Source organism: Monodon monoceros, unplaced genomic scaffold (genome assembly GCF_005190385.1).
Source record: "Monodon monoceros isolate NGI ecotype Baffin Bay Population unplaced genomic scaffold, NGI_Narwhal_1 Super_Scaffold_13, whole genome shotgun sequence".
NCBI lineage: Eukaryota > Metazoa > Chordata > Mammalia > Artiodactyla > Monodontidae > Monodon > Monodon monoceros.
The window spans coordinates 24,193,342-24,209,136 of record NW_021703769.1 but is presented as its reverse complement, the minus strand read 5'-3'; the positions used below and the strand labels follow the sequence as shown (position 1 = coordinate 24,209,136).

Here is a 15,795-nt window from a genome sequence, read left to right as displayed (position 1 = left end):
ATGTATATGTATAACTGATTCACTTTGTTTTAAAGCAGAAACTAACACACCATTGTAAAGCAATTATACTCCAATAAAGATGTTAAAAAGAAAATACACTAAAGGATTCTGCCACCTTAAAAAAAAAAGATATAGACTAGAGAAGCACAATATTAACATTTTCTATCTTTTGCTTGGGTCTGTGTAACTGTATAGGACCTAGCAAAAGCTCTTTGTCCTTGCAAATTACTGTTAAACTTTTTATTACTGTTAATTTTAACACCACCACACTAATCTCATTGAACCTGTGGTGTAGGTTGTCATAGTCATCTGTCATTTCTAATTCTTCAGCTTCTGGGAGACTTGAGCTTTGATTTGTTTTTGTTTGGTTGGTTTTTTGTTTTTATTTATTTTTGTTTTTTAATATTTATTTTTTGGCTGCATCAGGTCTTAGTTGCGGCGTGCAGGATCTTTTGTTGCAGCGCCTGGGCTCTTCATTGCAGTGCGTCGGCTTCTCTCTAGTTGTGGCACGTGGGCTTAGTTACCCTGCTGCATGTGGGAATCTTAGTTCCCCTACCAGGGATCGAACCAGTGTCCCCTGCATTGCAAGACAGATTCTTAACCGCTGGATCACCAGGGAAGTCCCTGTTTTTGTTTTTTTAAACAGGAAAAAAGTACTCACTTAGGCAGCACAAAAAAAGAATTTTTGTCTTGTGAGTCATTGGAAATGAGAACCTCAGGACTTTCCTTCCTTACCAGGCCCAGCATAAGATTTGTTAGGACCTTTTGTAGAACAATCTGCCCCTTTAATTTGGTACTTTACCTGGTTTATTTACTGTAGTAATACACATGTAATTTCTCAACTGGAACATTCTCCAGGGTTACTTGTTGACCCCAGAGAACAGTAGTGGGAAAAGTAAATGAAGGACTAGTTGTAGTGAAAAGATTGCTTGGGGGTGGCGAGTATCGGGCAATAGTGAATTAAGGTACTTGGGAAAGTAGCCTATGATGGAGCCCAGGTGATACTTAAGAGAACTGATGGACTGTGAAGATAGAGAGGGGATTAAAGTCATGATGAGACTGAATAAAAGATACAGTAGGAGGCAAGTAGAAGGAATGAAGGTTGTAGGAATTTCAGTGTTTAAGGTCTAGGAGGAGGAGCGATTCTAAGTAAGTATCAAGAAAATTTAAGGAATCGTAGTACACAGCTTGTCAGATAATTATGTTGAGAAATTGAGGCCAAAATACTAGAAGGGTGAGCAGCATGGATGTTAAAATCTCCAAAATGTTAATCTTCAACAACAGAACATAACATTTTTGGAATCCAGTTTCTGCTGTACTTGTTTGTCATAGCAGATTTACCTCATGCCCTGAATGTTCCCCCTCCCTGACATATCCCTAAAACGTGACCAGCAGTGGAAGTGTAATTTAGTTGAACATTATAGCTGAGAAGGCTTTAAGGAATCATTTAATCCAGGTAAATGCACTTTTGAGGTACAGAGAGATTAAATAACTTTTCTGTGGTCATATAACTTGTCAATAGCAGAGTTGGAGCTCGAAACCTCAATTTCCCATTTTTGGTCCATTCTGCCAGTTGTTTGTCTTTTTAAAAGCATCAGGAATCTTTTTTTCAAACTAATTAATCACCTCTTAAAATAGTATAGAGAGGCAATATGCAGAGTCTCAAAGAGGTCTACGACTCAAAAGGGGTTATATGACTCTTCACCTAGGGGAAGGGGAGCAGTGTCAAAGCTGACTCTTGCTGCATTCCGTTCATATTCTGGGGTTGCTTGGTCTTCTTGCAGGTGGTCAGCACTAACCAGGTGCTGACTGCCTGTTACTGAGCTTTTCCATTTATTCAGAATAAGCATTTGAGAAACCCCGCAAAGCAGTATTGTCATGCCCTGCTGTTCACGCACATCATCTGGAGATCTTGTTAAAATACTATTTCTGATATAGTGGGTTGGGAGTGGAGTCCAAGATTGTGCATTTCTAACAAGCTCCTATGTATCGTGCTTGCTTCTGGTCCAAATACCACACTTTGACTTCTGGAAAACATAGTATGAAAATGATTTAATGGTACTGCCTCTATTTTAGTTTCTTGAATCTATCAGATTTTATTCAGGCTTGTTGTGAGGTCCAGGAGTATGGATTAATACTGAGTAGTGGTTTCCAGTTACCAGGTAGTAGATATCAGGGCTTTAGCCAAGGCATCTCCAAACTAGCTAACTCATGCCTTGCTTTCTATTTCTAGTCAATGACTAGACTCCCCTGGGAAAAGGAATCACCTGTGTTTAACTGACAGTAACTTTGTATCTGACATTCCTGTTAGTGTTCTTCCCCCTTTCTCTCCAATTGATGTCATTGCTTTGAAGAAATGATAGTTCCTTTAAAAAAAAGGTCTGTGGGCACCTCTTTTCTAGATCACTTACCTTGAACATTTTGTATACCATTTGCTGGGATGGGGGGAGAGCACCTATCCCTGGGAAATAAGTGTACTTCTTTCTCCTGTTGTGGAACAGTCAGCTTTGCCCCATACCTAAATAATATTATTAAGAGCCAGTGGAAACCAAGGAAATGATGATTAAGTTATCTGTGCTTGTGATAAAATAGTGCCCTTTCTAAGGCATTTGGAATTTTGAGAATTTGACTCCATGTCTACTTATACAGGGCCTCTGAAGAGTTATTTGAAATCTGAACCAGCACACCTAATAGTTCTGATTGGTCCCCTAAGTACTTCTGTGCCATTGAGTAACCCCTCACATATTTCTACATGGGCTCTGAGGAGCTATATGTAAGACTACCATAAGAGCTGTTTATGTATTTGATAAGGCTGGCCAGAAATTAGGAAGGTTTTCTCAAGCTCCTAAAACTTTAAGTTTTGGTCTTCCTGTTGTTTTTTTTGTTAAATTCAAAGAGCATTCTTTTTCCCTTCTGTTCCTGGCCGTCTTACCCAGAGCGAGCACAAATGGATCAGACCATCCTGAGGATGCAGGGTCTGGTGAAAATAGGAGGGTCAATGGGAACAATTCTCCATCACTCTCAAATGGCGGTTTTAAACCTTCTAGGCCTCCAAGACCTTCACGACCACCTCCACCTACCCCACGTAGACCAGGTGTGTATTCTAGCCATACACTAGGGATGTAGGTCTCAGTACCGTGATTATAAAATTCTTTTTGGGAATTGATCCTCAGGTAAGTGTCAAGAGACCCTTTTAGGTTGGTTTTCTAGCTGAATTTTTACATTTAAGATTTTGACCAAGAATGATCTTTCTATAGTTAATCAATATGTGCCTGTTCCCCAAGTTTTTCTGCCAGGTGTGAAGTTATTGAGGCAGGTGCTCCACTGCGAATGAAAATCACGTGTGTGCTGGGAGTTCGCTGATGGGCTAGTAGTTAGGATCCTGGGCTTTCACTGCCATGGCCCGGATTCAGGGAACTGAGATCCTGTAAGCTGCACAGTGCAGCAAAAATTTAAAAAAAAAAGGGAAATCACATGTGTACTGTAAAAAGTAGAGGCAATATAGATAAGATTGCAACTTTCTGTCAGGGTTTGTAACTGTGGACATAAGCATTTCATAGAGTCAAGGATCTGGTCAAGGTTATATCTCATTATATCCTTTAAAAAGACAATCAGTAAATAGCAAATAACCCAACAATGCTAAATGATATTCAGATTTTAAAGCAAAAACCACACAAGTAAACATTTCATATAGTAAAAATATAAACATTTACAGTTGGAATATTTATTTTTCCTGATTAGCCAGAATAAATCTTTTAATCTCTTTTTACTTCCCTCTGTTAGTATGTGAACAGGAAATGTAAAATAATCCAAATATTATTAGAAAAGTAAATTGGTTGTCCACAAATCATTTTATTAAATGACATTGTGTTTAAATATGTATCTTCCCCCCTTTTCTTCTGTAGATAATTGTGTTCATAGTATATTCCCAGTCTTTAAGATCATATACTACTTTGTCACAATATTAGTGACTTCCTCCAGGAATTGTTTTGTCAATAAGTATTTTTTGAAGATGTAATATGTACTCAAGCAATAATATTCTTTCTTTCTTTCTTTTTTTTTTTTGGCCACACTGCAAGGCTTGCAGGATCTTAGTTCCCCAAGCAGGGACCGAACCCAGGCTCTTGGCAGTGAAAGCATGGAGTCCTAAACATTGGACTGCCAGGGAATTCCCACAGTGATATTCTTAAAAATAGTTATTATCAGTCAGATCTTCCATATTATAGGTAACGCCAAAAATTAGTCTCGGATCTGTAGGCATTCATAGGAAAGACAGTTTTAAGGGTCTGGAAAATTACCAAATGAACATATATGCAGGGACCAACACTTTCCTGTTCTAAAAGTTATTTCCTGTGGCATCAAGAAATCAGCATCTGTATGCGCTTTGTAATTAATAATGAGACATGGAGTAAATGGAACCTTACAAGTTGTAAACAAGCCTATTAAGTGGGACCATTGGCTATTTCCCATTATTTATCTTACTTAAGTAATTTTCATCTGCATGTCCATATCTTAAATTTTATATTTATCATCTACCTTTTTATTTAAGTTAAAATTCTCTCCTGAATTTAGATTTCTGAAAATGGTTTTTCTGTTTTCCTCAAATCTTAAAGCATCTGTCAATGGCTCACCATCTGCCACTTCTGAAAGTGATGGCTCCAGTACAGGCTCTCTCCCACCAACGAATACAAATTCAAATACATCTGAAGGAGCAACATCTGGATTAATAATTCCTCTTACTATATCTGGAGGTTCAGGCCCTAGGCCATTAAATCCTGTACCTCAAGCTCCCCTCCCACCCGGGTGAGTAATTGCTTTTGGTTAACATGTTTTCTTTAGACTTCTGCATATACTTATTAATAAGGGAAATAGTACTGAACTCCATTCTTTAAAAAACTGTCTTATAACTCTGTATGTGTGTATGTGTGTGTGTTGGGGGAGGTCTAGAGTCAAACTGAACAAAAAAGCTTTGCCACATTTGAAATTTCTCCCTCATTTCCAGAGCAAAGTGAAAGAAAAAAAAATTTTTTTTATTGAAGGACTCTGAGCCATAGAAAGTTCACCAAGACCAAGTAATAAAATAGTCGCCTGATTCAGATTGTCTTTTCTTTTGAAGGGGGGAAAATCACTTAATTTTTTTACCATTATAAAGTCATAGCAGAGTAATAATAATTTAGGAAACTGAGAGGGATTACAAATCAATCTCATGTAAATCTCTACTGATTATTTTTTAAATTAATAATACTCTGATAGTTATACACACACACACACACACACACACACACACACACACATACACACATATTTTGTGGCATTCAAATTAATCCAGAGCTCAGAATGCTAAACAGAAATTAATTGACTAAGTGATAAATTTAAAAACTCTCATGATGTGGAGTTTTAATTGCTTAAAGAGACTGTATTACTTATGTGGGTAGTTAGGCCATTTTCCTTTTTGAAAGCCTACATGGGAAGCCAGATTAAAAATTGTTTGTGCAAGGGATTAGAAGTGATTGGTTTTTTGAAACTTTGTTGGTTTATTCCAACAGAGTGGGTGCTCTTAGAAGTGACTGGTTCTTCTAAACTCTGTTGGTTTATTCCTGTCTTTTTTACTTTGGGGATAAACCTACCAAGGAGACTGGAATACTCATATTGCCTTTTTCTTTGGTACTGTTGTGCAGGAGCACATCTGAAAAAGTCTTATTCTTTGATTTCAGTTTTTCTAGTACCAGAACTGTCCTTTGCCCTTCAGTTAACAGCTGTCTTTCGTCAGATTTTATAACAATAATTACAGTTTTCTTTTCCACTCAAGTCCTATGTATACCCTGATCAGATTGAGACAGTTTTTGTATCCTGAATGCATTGCTTTAAGCCTCTTTAGAAATATAAGACATCTCCTAGAGCAGATACTTCTGCAGGAGAAATCTCATCCACCGTGTGTCACCCTCAGTATAACATTTCTTGACTTTATTCCTAAATTCTTTTGGTATCTGCTTTATATACGGACATGCTTATTTGTCTCAGCTCTGTAATATCATCATATAAGAGAAGAAGACAAATACAGGATTAAAAAACCAGGCTATTCATACATGTAGCATATCAGGTTTTTAATTTTATGTTTAAGTTGGGAGCAGAGAGTGGACCAGCATGGACGAGTTTACTATGTAGATCATATTGAAAAAAGAACAACGTGGGATAGACCAGAACCTCTACCTCCTGGGTAAGTGTCTGTATTGAAGAAGAAAAAAAGTATTTATTCAGAACATCTATACAAAAATCTTCCCTACCTTCCTACTTTTCCTCTTCTGTCGATCTTGTCTCTCTCTACTTTGTTTTATGATAGGTGCAGACTAAAAAGAAGAGAGTCAGGGAATTGATTGGCCATGATGAATGACTTTTATTTTCACTCATTTTTGACCTAAAGAAAGATTCCGTTTCCTTTGTGAACTTTTACCTGGATCAAACTGCAGGGTTTTAATTTTAGCTTTTTTTTTTTTTTAACTGTATAAGAATTATAGCCCCTATCCTATATATGGTAAAGTTCATATTATAAAAAACTAATATATAATAGTGAAGTCATTGCAAGATAGTTGGGGAAATATTAATATATTAATAAAATGAGGATATATAAATAGAATGTGTTAAGCATTTAACATTTATATTATATAAAATAATTGGAATAAAAATATTTTCATTTGAGGGAAGTCAGTAGCAAATCTGGGGAAATATTTAATCTTGCTAGTAATCTTAAATACACACCTGAAAAGTACAGTGTTGGTGAGACTGTAGAGGAACTTTACCTCATAACATTGCTAGTGGTAGTATAAGTTAGTTACAACCCTCACAGAAAGGATATATAACCATAATAATACCCATACCCTTAGTAACCCTTTCCAGGAAATTCATCCTAAAGAAATAATGCAAAGGAAGAAAGAAATTTTTGATATATAAATGGTATTTATTATTTTACTACAGTTGGCGCTCCAATATGGGAGGGGAAATATTGGGGGGAAAATTCCAAGATGTTTCAAAAGACAAAATTTTGAATTTCCCAAGCCCTGGCAACTATTTACATAACATTTTATTGACAGCTATTTACGCAGCATTTACATTATATTAGGTATTACAAGTAATCCAGAGATGATTAAAGTATACTGGATGATGTGCCTGGTTATATGCAAATACTATGCCATTTTATATGAGGGACTTGAGTATCTGAGGAGTGTTCTGGAACCAATTCTGTATTTGTAATATTAGACTAGTAGGCATAACCCTAAATAATCAACCAGGTAGACATCACCAAGTTATTTTATCAACGTTCACTTGATAAGTTATGTACCCATTTGAAATGATAAATAAGATAGTTGTATTCTTGTGAAAAAGGGCTTTTTCTGACATCTGTGAAAAGCACCCTCTCTCTCCCCCTTCTGTGTGCGTGTGTGTGTGTGTGTGTGTGTGTGTGTGTGTGTGTATGTGTATGTTTCTGTCCCTATTAGGATTGCAACAGTCAAAAGAACATTTGAAAGAAAGAAAATGAGAGGTTTTGTCTTAATGATTGTTTGAGACTTAATCAGTAAGATACATTCTGTTTTAAAAACCTGATACACCTTAACTTTTAAGAAAGAAATTTTTACACACATTCCTCTTAAGTTCACTTATAGACCATTTAAAATATATAAAATAGGGCTTCCCTGGTGGCGCAGTGGTTGAGAGTCTGCCTGCTGATGCAGGAGACATGAGTTCGTGCCCCGGTCCGGGAATATCCCACATGCCGTGGAGCAGCTGGGCCCGTGAGCCATGGCCGCTGAGCCTGTGCGTCCAGAGCCTGTGCTCCACAACGGGAGAGGCCACAGCAGTGAGAGGCCCGTGTACCGCAAAAAAAAAAAAAAAAAAAAAAAAAAATATATATATATATATATATATAAAATAAAACACTTCAGGTAAATCAAAAGTAGTATTGCAAGGGAAATTCTTACCAAACCTGTACCAGGGCTAAAATGAAGTCCTGTTTAATTCTTATCTGTTTCATGAGTATTTGTTGAATCCAGTTGTTTTTGTCCTGATTTAGCTGGGAACGGCGGGTTGACAACATGGGACGTATTTATTATGTTGACCATTTCACAAGAACAACGACGTGGCAGAGGCCAACATTGGAATCCGTCCGGAACTATGAACAGTGGCAGCTCCAACGTAGTCAGCTTCAAGGAGCTATGCAGCAATTTAACCAGAGGTTCATTTATGGGGTGAGCATATGTACTTGCATTATAAACTTAATGAGTGTTTGATTTTTAACCTTTTCTTGCATATGAAATGTAAAGCAGTAAAAAGAAAGTACAAGTAGGATGGCAACTCAGTTGTTGCTGTTGATAGATTATTATTTTTAGACCTTGTTTCCAGTATTCTGTGTAGGTGATGTATTCTTTTCTTTTTAAAAATTCCGGAAGTTCAACCTCCTTTGCTTTGTTACTGTTGAAAATAAAAAAGAAGTTAGGACAACTTAAAATTCATTTACGAAAGAATAGTAAAAATAAATCCAAGCAGTTTAAAAAGAAAACAGTTCTGAATTTAATACTGCCTAACTTAGCAGAACATTAGATGGCTTGGGTCTAATAGCACCTGACTCAATTGTAGTGAACTAATGATAGAATTGAATCATTTTGTAACATATAAACGTAAAATTTATGCAATAATTATTTGGTGCTGTGGGAGACTAAAGAAATTTGATTCCTTATAGGATGATGTTAAATATATTATTATGGCTTTAAAACCATATTATCTTTGGTATCAAAACATCTTATTTCTGGAAATGGTTTAAATTTTACATAAACCAACTCTCCAAGAGTTCAAGAGAAGCTGACCCTCTCCATTTTCATCTCTTCTCTTCTACTACCATCAGTATCATCCCTGTTAGAGTCCATAAGAGTAAATTCCTATTCTTACTAGGCATTACCTTTTTTTTGCCTTTTCTCCATATTTCTGTTTCTTGGACCTCATCATCATCATAATCACTCACTGATGTAGATAAATGCACCTTTATCAGCAAGTTTCCCTTCACTACCTGGTTATGACTAAAATAACTTTCTTTCACGCAACAGTTTTTCTTGCCACCTTCTGTCACAGCAGAAGATAGCTGTCACTATCTTCCCCTTCCCAGTGGTTTTAGAGTTGAAATTAATTTTTGTCTCGTCTACTTTACCGTTTTCGTTTTATTTTCTCCAATGCTGTTTTACATCTTCCTTTCTTTCTAAATTATAATCACCTTTGGTATGCCTGGCCAAATTTCTTTTAGGTTTGAATACCTAGCTTGCCTGCCTTCTTAAAAGCTAGTTTCCACATAGGTGTCCAGTGGAAAGAGCATGGGCTTTGGAGTCAGATACATCTGTGTTCAAATCCTGGTTCCACAGTTACTTTCTCTATATGACTTTGAGTAAGTTACTTAACCTCATCAAGACTCATTTACTTTATCTATACAATAGATCCATATATAAAATTACCTCAGAGGGTTTTTTTTTTTTTTTTGATGATTCTGTAAAATAAAGTTCCTAATATGTTTGGCACATACTGGTTACATAGAAATGTTAGTTTTCAACTTTTCTCTCCCTCGTATCCACAATTGCAAATGTGCCCTTTATCTCACTTTTATAATACATGATCTTTTTTTAATACATTTATTTATTTATTCATTTATTTAATTTTTGGCTGCATTGGGTCTTTGCTGGTGCACACGGGTTTCCTCTAGTTGCTGAGAGCGGGGGCTACTCTTTGTTGCAGTGCATGGGCTTCTCATTGTGGTGGCTTCAGTAGTTGTGGCACACGGGCTTCAGTAGTTGTGGCTCGCGGGCTCTAGAGCACAGGCTCAGTAGTTGTGGCACACGGGCTTAGTTGCTCCGCGGCATGTGGGATCTTCCCAGACCAGGGCTCGAACCCGTGTCCCCTGCATTGGCAGGCGGATTCTTAACCACTGCACCACCAGGGAAGCCCCTATAATATATGATCTTTTATTTATTTTTATTTTCATTGAAGTATAGTTGGTTTACGATATTATATTAGTTTCAGGTGTACAACATAGTTATTCAAATTTTTATAGATTATATTCCATTTAAAATTGTTATAAAATCGTGACTATATTCCCTGTGCTACACAATATATTCGTTGTAGGTTATTTATTTCGTACGTAGTAGTTTGTACCTCTTAATCCCCTACGCCTATCTTGCCCCTCCCCCTTTCCCTCTTCCCACTGGTAACTACTAGTTCTCTATATCTGTGAGTCTTTTTCTATTTTGTTCATTCATTTGTTTTAGTTTTTAGATTCCAAATATAAGTGGTAACATACAGTATTAGTCTTCCTCTGACTTATTTAACTAAGTATAATACCCTCCAGGTTCATCCACGTTGTTGCAAATGGCAAAATGTCCTTTTTTTGGCTGAGTAGTATTCCATTGTGTATATATACCACATATTCTTTAGCCATTCATCTGTTGATGGATACTTTTTTTACTTCCATATCTTTCTTGGCTATTGTAAATAAAGCTGCTGTGAACATGGGGGTGCATGTATCTTTTTGAATTAGTGTTTTTGTTTTCTTCAGATATATACATCCAGGAGTGGAATTGCTGGATCATATGGTAGTTCTATTTTTGGTCTTTTTTTTCTTTGGCCACACCATGTGACATGCAGGATCTTAGTTCCCTGAGCAGGGATTGAACCCGTGGCCCCTGCAGTGGAAGCACGAAGAAGTCTTAACCACTGGACCACCAGGGAAGTCCCTGCTTTTAGTATTTTGAGGAACCTCCATACTGTATTCCAAAGTAGCTGCACCAATTTACATTTCTACCAATAGTGTACAGGATTCCCTTTTTCTTTACATCCTAACCAACATTTGTTTTGTGATGTTTTCAATGATAACCATTCTGATGGGTGTGAGGTGATATCTCATTTGTGGTTTTGATTAGTGATGTTGAGCATCTTTTCATGTGCCTGTTGGCCATCTGTATGTCTAGTACATGACCTTTAAAAACACTGTTTTTAAAGGCAGATTTAGCAGATTCTTGGAGCACCTACAGTGTGTATTGCTTTATTGTAAACTTGACCAATTAAATACTCAGAGTCTTGGGAACTTTTCTAGAATTGCAGCTTTTACTCATCAACCATTTTCTTTTCTTTTTTTTTTTTCTTCTATCCAAATTCTTACTCTTTGCTCTTGTTATAAAGTGGTTCTAAATTATAAAGAACTTAAACAGCCTATTTTAGTTATGAACTGAATTGAACATTCTTAATACCAGCTACTTAAAAAGTGGTGGGGTGTTGCTGATAAAGTCTGTTTATTGGGTAGATGCAGTGGCCTTTGTTCTGACCGTGGTTACGGGGGCAGTAGATGCTCATACACCTAGCTTTTTTTTTTTTTTCTTTCGGTACGCGGGCCTCTCACTGTTGTGGCCTCTCCCGTTGCGGAGCACAGGCTCCGGACGCACAGGCTCAGCGGCCATGGCTCACGGGCCCAGCCGCTCCGCGGTATGTGGGATATTCCCGGACCGGGGCACGAACCCGTGTCCCCTGCATCGGTAGGTGGACGGACTCTCAACCACTGCGCCACCAGGGAAGCTCTACACCTAGCATTTTTAACCTCAGAATGGATAATGGATCACTGTGTAATGGCTCTGGCCCATGGTTTCATTGTGCCTGTACCCCCCACCTTATCTGTCCAGGGAGAGCCTGTGGGATAGGCTTGGGTCTTAGAAAATTATCACAACAGATTGTCATATGCCAGACTACTCCGACCTGTTGTGTAACCAGGGTTCAAACCTTGTGTAGTGTTTCTCCTTGGTTACCCTGTTTTCATTATTGTGTGTGTCAGGAGGAGCAAGGCCACTGCTTGACAGGTCTGTCTTCCAAGAGCTTTTAAATGAGAAATGGAATATATCTCATATGCTTTTAAAACTTTTTCCGTCAGTTAACCTAGTTGCTGTAATAAGTCATTGACATGGGGGCGGGGGTTTGACAGGAAAGGACCGACAGTGGGGGAAACTGCTATAAATTTAGACTAAACCAAATGCAGTATGATGACTTTGTTTGGATTCTGATTTGACCCAGTAAGCAACCAGAGACATTTAATTAGGGATTGTGTATTAGATGATAAAATTAACATAGATTCTTTGCTAGGTGTGATAATGATATTGTGGTTGTATAAGAAAATGTTCACAAATTTTAGAAAGGCATACTAAAGTACATAGGAGTGAAATGATGACTCCTTTTTTTTTTTGCTTCAGCAAAGAATATGGAAGAAAAATAAAGAAATGTGGTAGTTTTGGTAATTGTTGAATCTCGTTGCTGGGTATATGGGGTGCACTGTCTTATTTTACTTGTGAGGTTTTTTTCATAATTTTTTTTTGAAGCAGTTAGTCTGTTATTTATTTGCCTTATCTTACTTAAAGGAGAAAGGGCTTAACCACATCTTACTGAAAGACCACAAAGTATCCCCCACTTCATTATACATTTAAACTAAAACACAGTCATTAACCCTTCACACTACACACTCAGTATGACTTCTGCTTCTCTTTTTCCAGTGGTTGACTCCTACTTTCCTTTTATCTAACCAAACCTCTCTCTCCACCAATGTGATAATTTCAAACAAATTTAAGAAGTCTTTTATACAGTTCTAGGCTTGTCATCTCCTTCCAACTGGAATTCTTTTCTTTTACTCATCTGACAGCCTGTTCTTCCTGCTCCCCCAACTCTCTTCTCACAATTCTTTGTATATACCATGTCCTGTATATGATCCTCTATTTTTGAGTTATAAATACAAAATTTTTCTTAGCCAGCTGATGACCCTGAGTACTGTTATTTATAAGTAACTCTTGGGAGATTTATGTATTTCTCTAATTTACTGATTTGGAGCTAAAGAAGGGGAAAAAATGGTCATTTGGGTGTAAAATTACTTGTAATATTTGAATTTCAAATAGTTTCAAATGTTAAATAATGTTGACAAAGTTTTTTTTCTTCGTGAGAGTGCATTGGCTTTTATTCTTGACCTTGTCATACTTCTTCTCTAAGATGTGAACTCTGTAAGAGTATGTTATGTTGCACACGGCCAGGGAAAGGCATATCAGAATTCATAAGCCTGCTCTCAAGTTATCTGTTTAAGTTGTTCATTATTTCACCATTTTGGGGGTTGTTCTTTTTAGAATCAAGACTTGTTTGCTACATCACAAAATAAAGAATTTGATCCCCTGGGTCCCCTGCCACCTGGATGGGGTAAGTCACATGGATTTTTAAATTGAATTCAGTTATTTTAACAATTAGGTATTTATGGATGGATGATATACCCTGCGCTTGCTTGAGTGAATATCTGGAAAGCTTTTGGGGTGTGTTTAATTCAGAGTGCCAGATAGGCATTTGATTTCCCAAAAGTTCTAAGTTACTCTTCTAAAATATAAAAATATTTTGCCCACTCAGCATAAGAAGAAATGGATTATGATACACATGAAAGTCTGGATGGACCTCAAGGGCATTATGCTTAGTGAAAAAAATCCATTTCAAAATATTGTATACTGTGTTATTCAATTTATATAACATTCTCGAAATGACAAAACTGTAGAGATGAGAAATAGATTAGTAGTTGCCAGGAGACAGAGCCACTGGTAGGTGGTTACAAACATAGGAGGTAACGTAAGTGGTTCTTATGTAGTGGTGGAACAGTTCTATATCTTGACCATGGTGGTGATTACACAAATCTGTACATGAAATAAAAGTGCATAGAACTGTATGTTTACATAAATGAATTCAAACTTTAAAAATGAGTGAAAATTGAGTAAAGTTCGTAGTCAACAGTAATGTACCAGTGTCAATTTTCTGATTTTGATATTGTACTATAGCTACATAAAATGTCACCATTGGAGGAAACTGGTTGAAGGGGGTATATGAGATTCTTTGAACAATTTTTGCAGTATGCTGTAATACTTATTTCAAAATAAAAAGCTTTAAAGATATTTTGATCATATTGGTGCTTCGAAAACACAGTTCAGAGGTTGATTGAGTTGATGTTATCTGAAAGAACGGTGGAAGGGGGAACATATTGGGGTGGTGACTGTGTCCTGCATGAGCATGCTCTGTTATCAAGTATCTTAGTTATTAAAACTTTTTATAGACTTTAAGATGAGCCTGCCCTACCAGATTATTTTATATCCATTATATAAGTCATAGGGCTGTAGCAAGTTTCCAGAGTAAACACGGCAATATAGAAACAGGTTTGCACGGAAGAGAAAGAGAATATAGAAGGTGCAAAACAGCAAAGTAAAGCCATTTATGGAACCAGTTGAAGTTTTATCTTCAGGAGCTGCAGATATTTCAGAAAGTGATATTTCTAGATAGTCTTGTTGGGAAACATCAGTTTCTAAGATAGATTGCTCTAGCGTTACTTTATTTAGGAATGGAGGGGAAAAAATTGATGTCAGTGTCACATGAATCTGGGCAATAAATGATACTGGCTATGTGTAAGCCTGCTTTTCAGTTACCCCATTGCCCTTAAAGATATTTATCCCTAGCATTCCTAGGAGTCAAAGAAGTAAAAAGATATAATAGTTCATAGTTATAACTATTATTGTCACTAGCTTGTAGCAAAGGGAAGGCATATGAAAGTTGTGAATTTCTGTCTTTACCAGTGTCTGGTAGTTTAGTAAGGAGTCTTTTGGATCTGTGGGAGCCTTGTAATGGACAGTTTATTGTTGGTATGAAGTACTTCAGAAGAAGGGATGTTGTTCTTTTGAGGCATATTGAACTAGACCTGCTTGGTTGCATTCCCAGACATGGATGGTCTTCTCAGCTTTATTTCTAGAGTTGTTTTATGTTTGTGTTACAGAGGAGAAACGATATACCTGTAGGTCATGTATTCATCCTCTTAATTTTAGTGCAGAAAAACCATGACCTGATTGGCTTTTGTTAGAAACCCAAACTATTTTGCTCCTTCTCCAGGGCAGCTGTTAAGAAAAATTGTTTCTCGCTCAAAGAAGCATGAATTGGAGGCTATGTTGCCTTTATTTGTAAAGCTTTTCTTGCAAATCTGGTCCTTGTCTTCTGTATTTATTATTATCCTCAACATCAGTATTTCTCATTTTTACTTTAGCCAACAACACCTCCATAAAATACTGCCTCTAGAGGCCCAATTCCAGCTTATGTATGTTATCAGAATTTTGCCTTGGTTATTTTACATTCTGCTTATTTTTAGGTTTCATACTCCTGAAGTTGAAGTGCAACCCCTCCCCCTTCTTAAATGAGTTCACGATCATCCTATTATTTAGACTGATTACTGCTTTATGATTCTCTGCCTTTGGGGCATATGCATTATTTGTTGAGCCAGTGACAGCACTGGTACTATCACAACTGAGAACCACCCAGTAGACCCTGAGCATTGATCCAGGAAATAAAATCCCAGTTTACAGCCTGTGTTGATGTTCTAAAGTTGTTAGCATTATTTTTGTGACACCATGTATCCAGCTTCTTCACCCTTTCAGACTTCTGTATGCTAGGACTAGACATTACTACCTTACAAGCTGACAGTGAAGAATTTTTAACACATGCAAACTATAGAGGCTGGAGAACAAAGAATGCTTTTGGTTCAACAATATGTCTAATAGGGCTTTGTGTAGAGGGTTTACCCATCAGGTATAAAGCTATTTTCTCATTTTCAGAGTTGCTATGAAAGAATACATAGAACAACAAGAAGCTTCTGTTTTTCAGTGTTTTATTCATCAAGTCAGGAAGTGGTTTGATGTGCATTCAGGCTTGGTGTTCAGTTATTTAGGA

General features: G+C 37.0%; 1 protein-coding gene across 3 annotated transcripts in view; it reads left to right on the top strand.

Moving 5' to 3' along the window:
- The window catches only part of ITCH (itchy E3 ubiquitin protein ligase), a 112,406-nt gene that overhangs the window by 65,802 nt on the left and 30,809 nt on the right, over positions 1-15,795 (top strand). For all 3 annotated transcript variants that reach the window (XM_029220110.1, XM_029220109.1, XM_029220108.1), the window contains 5 exons: positions 2,937-3,094; positions 4,614-4,803; positions 6,122-6,217; positions 8,066-8,240; positions 13,179-13,248. In XM_029220110.1, coding sequence (XP_029075943.1) covers positions 2,937-3,094; positions 4,614-4,803; positions 6,122-6,217; positions 8,066-8,240; positions 13,179-13,248 — 689 coding nt within the window. The remainder of the gene's footprint in view (positions 1-2,936; positions 3,095-4,613; positions 4,804-6,121; positions 6,218-8,065; positions 8,241-13,178; positions 13,249-15,795) is intronic.